General features: G+C 40.2%; 2 protein-coding genes across 22 annotated transcripts in view; one reads left to right on the top strand and one right to left on the bottom strand.

Annotated features, from left to right (window-relative positions):
• Window positions 1-4,829, bottom strand: part of CCDC82 (coiled-coil domain containing 82) — a 31,454-nt gene extending 26,625 nt beyond the window's left edge. For 5 of the 21 annotated variants that reach the window (XM_086338927.1, XM_086338918.1, XM_086338939.1 and 2 more), the window contains exons 1-3: window positions 4,753-4,829; window positions 4,277-4,457; window positions 2,480-2,563 (exon numbers count right to left, since the gene is read on the bottom strand). The gene's annotated coding sequence lies outside the window, so the exon portion shown is untranslated. Of the gene's footprint in view, window positions 1-2,479; window positions 2,564-3,326; window positions 3,349-4,276; window positions 4,610-4,686 lie in introns of those variants that run through there. The other 16 variants (XM_086338929.1, XM_086338922.1, XM_086338940.1 and 13 more) reach the window with 8 other exon arrangements.
• A 68-nt stretch (window positions 4,830-4,897) lies between these two features.
• JRKL (JRK like) lies at window positions 4,898-8,719 on the top strand. Its single transcript, XM_086338917.1, has one exon. The coding sequence runs from the start codon at window positions 5,521-5,523 to the stop codon at window positions 7,093-7,095; it is 1,575 nt and encodes a 524-aa protein (XP_086195043.1). The 5' UTR covers window positions 4,898-5,520; the 3' UTR covers window positions 7,096-8,719.
• Window positions 8,720-12,182: the final 3,463 nt, after the last annotated feature.

Raw genomic sequence — 12,182 nt, 5'->3', positions numbered from 1 at the left:
AGAACAAACACGTTTAGTAAATAAGTATGACCAAGAAGACACGAAAAAAGGCTTTATGCTGGAAAAAAAGGGACTGATATAGAAAAGTAGGGTGGCATTACAGAACGATTCCTCCCATAAGCAAAGAAGGATTCTGAACAGAGAAATGAATTATATCACAAAAGATTAATCATATTTATGAAGAAAGTTGTAGAGTAGTAACAGACAAAAAAAGTTAATGATGCAAAGCTAAGCAATAACTTATCTACTAAGATTTCAGCCTTTATATACTTCAGTAAAATGGTAATGGCTTAAAACGTTAAAAACTAAAGGTACAACCTAATCCAATAGAAAACTTATTAACAATCCAATAGCATAGATGAAAAAACAGTTGAATGGCGACACAGAGCACAGTATTTGGAAGGAAAACAAATGCTCTAAGTTCCTGATTCAGAAAAGGGTGAAACAAAGTGAAAGTGTTAGTAACTCAGTTGTGTCCGACTTTTTGTGACCCTATGGACTACCGCCCGCCAGGCTCCTCTGTCCATGGGCTTCTCCAGGCAAGAATACTGGAGTCAGATGCCATTCCCTTCTCCAGGGGAATCTTCCCAACCCAGGGATCGAACTTGGGTCTCCTGCGTTGCAGGCAGTCTTTAACACTGAGTCAGCAGGAGCACCATTAAAATCATCCACAAGTATAAAGGAACAATTAGAGACAAGATAACTAGAAAAACAGTAACATATATATACACATATACACTTATACTTCTATGACTGCTAAGGAAAAGAGAAATATGATCACAATGCAATGAGATGACCTCAAAATACTCATGTAAGAACATACGTATTTAACTGAGTGCCATCTCCTTTAAATAAATCACTTTTGAGGTTGTATTGTTTCAATATTTCTACCATGGCACAGAAGATTTTGGAGATTTTCTAAAAACCATAGTTTCAAAAAATATGAAAATACTTACACTTCATTTTTTATACCAAAGAGAGGTTTAAATATTCACTTTATTCACTTGTCCTAGTCAGAAGGGACTGTTACCAGCTTCCAGAAATAAAATCCAATTTGAAAAGATGAAGACTAACTACTATTAAAGATATTTTTTAAATGTGCTACAAACTGACAGTAATTCCAAAACTAGAATGTCACATCTTTTTTTAGCAATGGAAGTGTTACTGAACCAAGTTTATGGCTCCCCAAGATGATTACTTTTTTTTGGTGGGGGAGAGATATCACCTATTTGATTGTACAGATTCTGTTATGTTTATAAGACAATGTAACTGCTTCTATAATGGTAACAACTCGTACAAAATAAGAACAACAGTTGCTAAGACTATACAAAAGAAATTATAATGTAGGCAATCTTATGACAGTAACTGCTACAAAATACATTCGGCATTGTAACAGTAATCGAACAAATCCTAGTCCATAGACCCAATATTCTGCTCTTTGAAATTACAGTCAGATTGCATCTTACAGAAGATCTGTATTAATATCAGCAAAGAATAAAACTGTACTCTTTTTTTTAAAGATCTCTATATTGCTTTTCAAAGTATGGATTTTTGTACACTATAGTGCTTCAAAATATGTCCATCCAGTTTCTCTTTCAAGTTTTAAACAGATTACTGTTTCTTTTTATTAAGCACTAGGTAAATTATGTAGGTTGTATTTTGAAGCCATGTAGTACAAAGAAGTTGGAGAAGGCAATGGCAACCCACTCCAGTACTCTTGTCTAAAAAATCTCATGGGCAGAGGAGCCTGGTAAGCTGCAGTCCATGGGGTCAGGAAGAGTCACAGGATTGAGCAACTTCACTTTCACTTCTCCCTTTCATGCACTGGAGAAGGAAATGGCAACTCACTCCAGGGTTCTTGCCTGGAGAACCCCAGGGACAGGGGAGCCTGGTGGACTGCCGTCTATGGGGTCACACAGAGTCGGACACGACTGAAGTGACTTAGCAGCAGCAGCAGTACAAAGAAGTATTTTTAAAGCACATATAGTTATAAATTTGCACAAGCTAACTGTATATGTACTTTTCACTGTAACAAGAAGGTAAGGCTGTTTTATAAAAATCTCTCTGATTTGGGAGAAATAATGGAAAAAAAGTTTATGAAAACCAAAGACAAATATGGCCTCAGCAGATACACAAAGAATGGGCAGTAGGAACACTAAAGTAAAAGATCATTTTTATTAGTACTCAAAGCAGTTTCATACACACTGGATGTTTATCTTACAAAACTGTACCATGTGCAAAACAGCTATTTATCATATCAAGAGGTGACTCTTGATGGCAGAAACAACTAAGAAAGTCACACTATACAAATACCTGTGACTGCCACAGAGTTAAGCTATTAAAACACCCTTTATGTATAGCAATTTTCAGTGCATTTTCAGATATATTTTAAAGTCCTGACAATGATCCTAGAAGGAAGATACTATCTATCTTCAATTATAAAAGTCAAAGCCAAGGACGTAGATTTTAAATGACTTACCAAAGATCACACAGCTCGTTAGTGACCGAACAGGGATTAGAAACCAGGTCTTCTGATTCCCAGTCCAGCGTTACACAATGACTGCTGCCAATATTATATGTGTACAAAGTAGGAAAAGTTATGCTTTCAAAAAGTCATTACTGTATCTCTCATTCACACTAAATTTTAGTTTCAGAAAATAATCATTAAAATAGTCTTAGTAAGTTTACAAACATGCTTTTTAAATTATGTAACTGAGCACAGGAGTTAGGCCAGAAACTATAAATTATTTATCCAAAACGCAAAACAAGAATGTGCAACAGAGATGAAAATTTGAAGGCTTCCCTCTACCACCATACTGATGACACTGATCACAAAATTTAAGGGATTCCCCATTGAATCCAAATGTAAAGATTCCAAAGAAAGGTAGTCTCTGGTGAGAAAAAAATTGATTTTGGAAAACTTCAGTGTTGAATATTGAGGAGGCAAACTTTATATAAACAAATAAAATTTCATTTGGCCAAGTGCCAAATTTCCAGGGCCTCTTTCCTATTTCAAAACTGCTGTTTAATGTCAATAATGTCCCAAATTCTGTCACTGAAAAAGATAATTTGATTATGGCTGGCTCTTTTTTTAAATTGTGGATACTTTTACTTTGTGAGCTGAGGAGAGAAGAAGGATGACAGAGGGAAAAGGTGAGTGAACTGAACTTGAGGAGACAAATGAAAGGTTGATGGTAAAACATCTCTTGAGCATTAGAATTCACTCAGAAAACAGTCCAGGCAAATGGATGTAATTTCTATATAGGCTGAGTATACACTCAATTTCTTGAAATCAATGTTTAAGCAAAATTTTAATAATACCTTACCTTTTAGGCAAAGAGAAGAACAGAGGCTCCAAACAGAAAGCATTAAATAAGTCAATGAAGATGATCAGTACTATCGCATCTTTGTGCTTCATGGTTAAAATCACTTAAGATGCACATACTATCTTGTCTGCCAAAGAATGTCAGGGCGATAACCCATAAGCCTTATTCTCTTTCTCTAACACAGGGGTAACTAAAGGGGGTACTTTGATGCTACCTGAACTTCTCATCAGAAGAAATATCCTTTATTCTAGATTGAGATTAATTTATCAAAAAAAGATTCATTCTAAGAATCACCCACTTGCCCTATGAACAATGTAGGTGATAGTTTAAAAATTAAAAATTTGAAGGGCAGTGGAACTCCCACCATTACCTGAAATTCTACCAGAAGGGATGCGCCCTATCTGAAAAACATCACCCCTCCTTAAGGTTTCCTTTTGTATGACAGTTTGGACAGGAAACCGTAACAAACCAAAGCACTGAATGCATATACTATGTGCTAGCACCAATTCGGAGCTGTGGCGTTTCTCAAGAATTTAACGACACCGTCTCTGCTCCCACGGAGCTCACAGTCTGATGAAAGGAGCATCTAAACAAACCAGAGTAATACATGATTTAAGGACTACAGAATATGATTCCTTTTTTTTTTTTTTGCTTTTACCGTATTGCTGGGAACAAATGTATCATAGTTCTTCCACTAAAACAGGGCAGCACTACATGACAGAAGTAGGAAAATAGCAAGAAATATATAGAAAAAGCCAATGTCCCCCACTGAGGCTCACGGTTCAGTATTCCACAATTTCGCATACAGTGAATCCTGCCAGCATTCACCGAAGTCTATAACCCTGAAGACGGTTCGCTAAATAGAGTGGGGCTGAGGAAGGAACAGAGCCTCTCGGAGTTAACACCAGAGCACAACACCAGATACTCTGGTTGTATCTCGTGATACAAACCTGGCTCCTCCGCGGGGCACAGACGCCTGGCGCAGCAAGCCCGCCCGCCCGCCACTCGCCACCTGATGGGAAGGGCGCCGCAGCTGGGACGCGGGACCCTCCGACACGGCTTGGCGAGAACCCGCGCGGAACGTCACAGACACCCAGAGCTTACAGGAGCTCGACCCCCAGAAACGAGAATCTGGAAACACCAGAGAGGTGCGCGAAGTCACCCACCGCGTCCCGCCCATCCGGCCGGCCCACTTCCCCTTCGCGGAAGGAGCGGGCGACCAGCCCGCCGCAACCCCCGCGGCGCGCGCGAGGTGCGAAGCGCAGGGCGGGGAGCAGTCCCGCCCACCCCGAGAGCGCCCGCGGGAACGTTTCCCGCCTGCAGGCTGCGAGGCGCGGCTTCCCCCGCCCCTTGAACAAACCGTCAGCAGTAGAAGCGAAAGCGAGTCCCCGCCCCAAGGGAGCCCGCGCCGCCCCCGCGCTCTCACCTTTCAAACCTCCCCAACCTCCGCCTCCGCCTCCGCCCAGGTACCCAAGTCCGGACAGGCGACGTTCCTCCTCCTTCCGGGAGCCAAGGGAAGTCCCGCCTCTGGGCGGGGAGAGGGGCGGGGTCGCGTGGCGGGAGGGGGCGTCTTCCGGGAGCGTGCGCTAGTGGGAGGAGCGGCTGCCGCGCGTTAGGCAGGGCGCCGCCGAGGGGTGCTGGTTTCGACTGAGGTTGGGAGAGGGTCTCGGCGGGCTTGTGAGGGGCCGGGAGGACTGTGCAGACTAAGTAAGCCCGACGCGGGGAAGTGGGGCTTGCTGTGGAAAGGTCTGGTTGCTGGGGAAGGAATCCAGCGTCACGTCCCTCTGGGGAAGGGGGCCAGTCCCCGACTCCTTGACTCTTCCGCTCTCGGCGGTAACTTTGGGGTGTGGCAGGGGTTAGTGACGGCTGTTGACCCGCGATCTGGGCCTGAAGGAGGTTTGTGGTCGCGATGGGGAGATAGTCTTTCTCGAGGCCTCTGGGGGAATAAAACAAATGTTTGTAATCCGGATTATCCGCGGTGACTTGGGCCTCCTCTGCTGCCCAAGTAAAGTTAAAGGCCTGAGCCCTGAAACTTCCGCCGGCCAAGCCCAGCTAGGGACGGGGTCGGGGCCACCGGGTTCCCTGTGAGGTTGAAAGAGTGAGTGTGTAAGGCTGTGTTAAAGTGAGTCAGAGTAGGTAGAATTTTGTGGGTTGCTTCCGTGTGAGTGTGGGAACTGAGTCCCACAGCTTCATCATGTCAGGGAAACGGAAGCGTGTGGTGTTGACCATTAAAGATAAGCTTGATATAATAAAGAAACTTGAAGATGGAGGTTCTTCCAAACAACTGGCAGTGATTTATGGAATTGGTGAAACGACCGTTCGAGATATAAGGAAAAATAAGGAAAAGATCATAACTTACGCAAGCAGTTCAGACTCCACAAGTCTTCTGGCTAAGAGGAAATCTATGAAACCATCCATGTATGAGGAACTGGACAAAGCGATGCTAGAATGGTTCAACCAGCAAAGAGCAAAAGGGAATCCCGTGTCTGGACCAATTTGTGCAAAAAGGGCAGAATTCTTCTTTTATGCTTTGGGAATGGATGGTGATTTTAACCCCTCTGCTGGTTGGTTAACTCGTTTTAAGCAGCGGCACAGCATTAGAGAGATCAATATTAGAAACGAAAGATTAAGTGGAGATGAGACTGCTGTGGAGGATTTTTGCAGCAACTTTCGAGACTATATTGAACGAGAGAATTTGCAGCCCGAGCAAATCTACAATGCAGATGAAACTGGACTGTTTTGGAAATGCCTGCCTTCCAGGACTTCGGTAATCAGAGGTAAATGCACAGTCCCTGGGCACAAGTCAATGGAAGAAAGAGTCACTATCATGTGTTGTGCCAATGCAACAGGTTTACACAAACTTAAGCTTTGTGTTGTGGGGAAAGCAAAGAAACCTCGCTCCTTCAAGTCAACTGACACCTCAAACCTGCCAGTCTCTTATTTCAGCCAAAAAGGCGCATGGATGGATCTTTCCATTTTCCGACAGTGGTTTGATAAGATCTTTGTGCCCCAAGTTCGAGAGCACTTAAGATCCAAAGGGTTGCAAGAAAAGGCTGTACTCTTGTTGGATAATTCACCAACACATCCAAATGAAAACGTCCTCAGGTCAGATGATGGCCAAATATTTGCTAAATATTTACCACCTAATGTGGCTTCGTTGATTCAGCCCTTGAATCAGGGAGTCATAGCTACAATGAAGAGAAACTACCGAGCACGTCTTCTCCAGAACAACTTGGAAGAAGGCAATGACCTGAGATCATTCTGGAAGAAGCTAACTCTACTAGATGCACTTTATGAAATAGCAATGGCATGGAATTTAGTAAAGCCAGTTACCATCAGCAGAGCATGGAAGAAGATTCTCCCTACCATAGAGGAGAAAGAAGGCCTGGACTTTGATGAAGAAGATATCTCAGTGGCTGCCATCGCTACCATTTTACAACACACCAAAGGATTGGAAAATGTGCCTACTGAGAACATTGAAAAATGGCTTGAAGTGGACAGTACTGAACCAGGCTATGAAGTCTTAACTGACAGCGAAATCATCAAAAGAGCACAAGGTCACACAGATGAATCCAGTGAAAATGAGGAAGAGGAAATAGAACTGATTCCAGAGAAACATATTAATCATGCAGCTGCTCTCCAATGGACTGAAAATTTATTGGATTATCTAGAACAACAAGGTGATATGATTCTGCCTGATAGACTGGTGATTCGTAAACTTCGAGCCACCATCAGAAATAAACAAAAGATGGCAAACTCAAGTCAGTAATGGCGTATCAGTGTTAGTATTGTTTTGGTAATTGTGTAACTCTTGACTTCTTTGCAGTATGGCTTTTCTTGGTGTTCTGAGTTCTCAGACACAGCCCTGTGAAATATAGATATCTGAAGCAGTTTAAGGATTATGTGTTTTGTAGCATCTGTCCCTTTATTTGTGTAATCAGAAGCTGATTCTGTATAGGTGTAAGTTACATACGCATATGTATTCACTTTCATAGATCTACAATTATCCCTTCCATTACAGTGGTATTCCATAAATTTTCTAGCAGAAGTTACAGGTAACAGTGAACAGGTAGAGCACTTTCCTGGAATCTTTTATTTGTTGTGTGAGGGCAGCCACAGTAATCTTTTATTGTGCTAACCATCTTAAGTGATTATTTGTATATTTGTATACAATGATGGAATGAGTGATCTATAATAATTCAAAATGAGAAAACTGATCTGTGAATTAATAAAATAACTTGCTTTTCTTTGTTTTAGAGGGAAGATTTCTCTGGAAATGAAATAAATATAGGAAGTGGTTGCTAACTTTGAAAGCTAGAAAACTTAGCAAACTATTGGAAAGCTGATATTCTGACTTACTCATTTGTAGAAACAGGGAGGAGAAAATTTGGGGAACTTTAGGTTATTTATAAAAAGGGAATAAATAGACTTGTTTTAATTGGATCTTATTATATTATTAATTGGATAACAGTATAGGTCTAGTATTTATTCATCTAATTATAGTACAGGTTTTGTAAAGTTACCTATGGTGATGTGAGCACCCACCTATATGTGAGGGAATATTTTGGGTATTTGTAAGTTTTTTTTTCTTTTTTACTATATACTTGAAGTGTTATAATTTGAAAAGTTTGGTGATAATTTCTCCTTTATGTGAAAAGAATGAAAAAGAGTTTTTAATAAGCCATAAATTATGATCTGTTATGAGGAAAGCTGAAATAATTATGGAAAGTGACAGATTCTAAGGAATTTCATCACAATTATTTTAACATTTGTAAAATGGTATTTCATTTGTCAGAATTTTGATACTTGTTTAACAATGTAGGTTTACTCAAGGCATTGAAAAGACTTTGCCTATATAAATATTAATTTCATTTGTAATTTAAAAGTTTTGGCCCTAAATTTTAAAAAAGTCATTTTTGAAATGTTTAAACTTTTTCACTGAAACACTTGCATTTTGTAGTGACTTTCTAAAGCTTTCTAAAGTGAATTCTAAAGTTTCAGAAATATTTGTAGCTTTCCATAATTTCTGTTCTCTTTATGATGTATGTTCAGATTTTTAAAAAAGACTTACCTGTGTCAACAACTGTTTAAAATTGTTTGTTTCATGAATTGCCTCGGAAGAGAAAGCGTCAGAAATTAGCATACATATTGAATCAGATAATTACATGTTCTGGTGTAAATTAAATTGTATATAAAAGTATTTTTCATTTTTCTAAAATGAAAATATGTACTAAAAATATTGGAATTTCTGTATTTGCTCAGTTTTTAAATTAACCTTGTCAGTGAAATTCAGCTGTATCATTGCCACCTAGTGGTAAAGTCAACATGACTGTTAAGCTGTGTGGTTTTAAACTTTAATATCTAGTAAAAGATTCACTGTGTTGTGGCCTTGAGTATGAATCTTGTGACTCTTTCTCTATCCTGTGAGAAACCACTCTTCATTCATAGGCTTATAGCTATTTGCTTGTTTCTGTAAACTGTCAACAATGGTAGATAAAAAGTTCTGTTTTAGACTCTTCTTAAACATAATTATAAAAGCTGCCAATTCCTGAATACCATGTTATGTTCTAAGCAGTGTATTTCTATCACTAACCCCCAAATTATGAATTAGGTGGAAATACTGATGCTCAGTTTATACTTTTAATTGCTTAAGATCACTTGGCTACAGGTAAGAATTTAAATTATAAATTATCCATAGGGTCTCAATCTCACTAGTCTTATGAGGTTTTCCATTGGTGAGCCTTGATCAATTGCATTACAGAGTTTCTCTAATCCCACATTCATAATAGCCAAGGACTTTGTGAGAGTAGGATTACCTGCAGGGGATAATGCAGAAATTAAGAAACTTCCTTTATGAGAGATTTGGGCTTTTGTGGGGTAAATGGGAGAAGGGAGTGGAATTCCTTGCTGTATTTAAAGGGGAAGAGTGGTTCATGTCCTACAGATCTTGAAATCAAGGTAGAAAAATAATGTATTTGAAAAGAACAAAGCCATCTGGTCTAATTATAAGCATTTAAAACAACCAGTATAATGTGATAAGAATTATGTAAGGAAACCATTATGATTTAGTTTGCTTATTAATTCCTTCAGTGGCTTCTGCTCTTTATACCCTCTATATTATAAGGTTTTGGTTTTTACTACTCCTGAGTGACTTCATCCTTTTCCATTACCTCCTTGCTTAAGATCCCAAATTTGCTTCCAGTCACCCAGTCGTCAGAAGTCTAAATTTGTGTCTTCAGTTGAGAAGCAGTATTCCAGTCTGGAAGGGAAATTTAAACTGTTGCACTGAGATTCTTTAGAGAGAGGAAAGAGTACACTCTGCTTATTAACTTCCTTGCATCAGAAATGATACACATTATTTCTGTTCACGTTCTAATGATAAGCACTCATCATCTGGCCCTACCTTGATGCAGGGGGTGCTCTAGAACAACTCCCTAAGAGGCAGGTGCTTCCTAATATATGCCTGGATTCTTGCATTAGGTCTCCTGGTTTGTTATATCCAGATTCCTGGTCCCAGCTCTCATAGCCTCATTATATAGAATACAATTTTCTCACACATAGTTTATGGTCCTCCAAAAGTTTACCTTCCTGTTTTGAGGATAGCTATGCCACTGCTGCTGCTAAGTGGCTTCAGTTGTGTCCGACTCTGTGCGATCCCATAGATGGCAGCCCAACAAGCTCCTCTGTCCCTGGGATCCTTCAGGTAAGAATACTGGAGTGGGTTGCCATTTCCTTCTCTGAGGATAGCTCTACTTGGTTCCTTTCAAGGTATATACATATTTATCTATTATTTATATATTTGATGTAAGATAAGAATGAAGCAGCTGCTGTCTCTGTTTATCTTGATATCAGAAGTCCTAGCCATGTGATATTGGACAAGTCTCTAAATCTCTGAGTCTTATTTTTAAGATGGAATAATATTACAGATTGTTAAGATTAAATAAAATAATGTACAATACTGTGTGAACTAATATGTTAGTTTTTATATTATTAATAGGAAAGATTAAAGGACTAGTTCAGTCAATGAATCATGACCGACTCTGAGACCCCCATGGACTGTAGAACGCCAGACTCCTCTGTCCTCCACTATCTCCTGGAATTTGCTCAAACTCATGTTCATTGAGTCAGTGAAGCTATCTAACCTCATCCTCTGCTGCCATCCTCTCCTTTTGCCTTCAATCTTTCCCAGCATCAGGGTCTTTTCCAATGAGTTGGCTCCGTGCATCAGGTGGCCAAAATATTGGAACTTCAGCTTCAGCATCAGTCCTTCCAATGACTATTCAGGGTTAATTGCCTTTAGGATTGACTGCTTTTATCTCCTTGCTGTCCAAGGGACTCTGTAGAGTGTTCTCCAGCCCACAGTTTGAAAGCATCAATTCTTTGGTCCTTGGCCTTCTTTATGGTCCAACTCACATCCATACATCTACTGGAGAAACCAGAGTTTGACTATGCAGACCTTTGTTGGCAAAGTGATGTCTCTGCTTTTTAATATGCTGTCTAGGTTTGTCATAGCTTTACTTCCAAGGAGCAAGCGTCTTTTAATTTTAGGTCTGCAGTCACTGTCCACAGTGGTTTTGGAAACCAAGAAAAAATTTGTCACTGTTTCCACTTTTTCCCAATATATTTGCCATGAAGTGATGGGACTGGATGCCATGATTTTTGTTTTTAGAATGCTGAGTTTTAAATGAGCTTTTTCACTCTTTTTTCACCCTCAGTTCAGTTCAGTTGCTCAGTCATGTCCAACTCTTTGCGACCCCATGGACTGCTGGGCACCAGGCTTCCCTGTCCATCACCAACTCCTAGACCTTGCTCAAACTCATGTCCATTGAGTTCGTGATGCCATCCAACCATCTCATCCTCTGTTATCCCCTTCTCCTGCCTTCAATATTTCCTAGCATCAGGGTCTTTTCCAATGAGTCAGTCTTCACATCAGGTGGCCAAAGTATTGGAACTTCTGCCTTAGCATCAGTCCTTCCAATGAATGTTCCGGACTCATTTCCTTTAGAATTGACTAGTTTGATCTCCTTGCAGTCCAAGGGACTCTCAGGAGTCTTCTCCAACACCACAGTTCAAAAGCATCAGTTCTTCAGTGCTCAGCTTTCTTTATGGTCTGGCACACACATCTATACATGACTACTGGAAAAACCATAGCTTTGACTATATGGATCTTTGTCAGCAAAGTAATGTCTCTGCTTTTTAATATGCTGTCTAGGTTGGTCATAGCTTTCCTTCCAAGGAGCAAGAGTCTTTTAATTTCATGTCTGCAATCACCATTTGCAGTGATTTTGGAGCCCAAGAAAATAAAGTCTGTCACTGTTTCCATTGCTTCCCCATCTATTTGCCATGAAGTGATAGGACCAGGTGCCATGATCTTAGTTTTTTAAACGTTGAGTTTTAAGCCAGCTTTTTCACTCTTCTCTTTCACTTTCATTAAGAGGGTTCTTCTTTGCTTCCTGCCATAAGAGTGGTGTCATCTGCGTATCTGAGGTTATTGATATTTCTCCTAGCAATCTGGATTCCAGCTTGTGCTTCATCAAGCCGGGCGTTTCACATGGTGTTGCTGCATATAAGTTAAATAAGCAGGGTGACAATATTCAGACTTTACGTACTCCTTTCCCAATTTGGAACCAGCACATTTTTCCATGTCTGCTTCTAACTGTTGCTTCTTGACCTGCATACAGGTTTCTCAGGAGGCATGTAAGGTCATCTGCTATTCCCATTTCTTCAAGAATTTTCCACAACTTGTTGTGATCCACACAAAGCCTTTGGTGTAGTCAATGAAATAGAAGTAGATGTTTTTTTCTGGAAATCTCTTGCTTTTTGTATAATCCAACAGATGTTGGCAATTTGATCTCT

The sequence above is a fragment of the Bos grunniens genome, chromosome 15 (genome assembly GCF_055505025.1).
Source record: "Bos grunniens cultivar Pamir isolate PY7600 chromosome 15, Bosgru_T2T1.0, whole genome shotgun sequence".
NCBI classification, from domain to species: Eukaryota; Metazoa; Chordata; class Mammalia; order Artiodactyla; family Bovidae; genus Bos; species Bos grunniens.
This window is presented reverse-complemented; position numbering and strand designations above follow the sequence as displayed.

What these genes read in the sequence shown, in the direction of transcription:
- JRKL (XM_086338917.1), top strand. Translation starts at nt 5,521, where the DNA reads ATGTCAGGGAAACGGAAGCGTGTGGTGTTGACCATTAAAGATAAGCTT.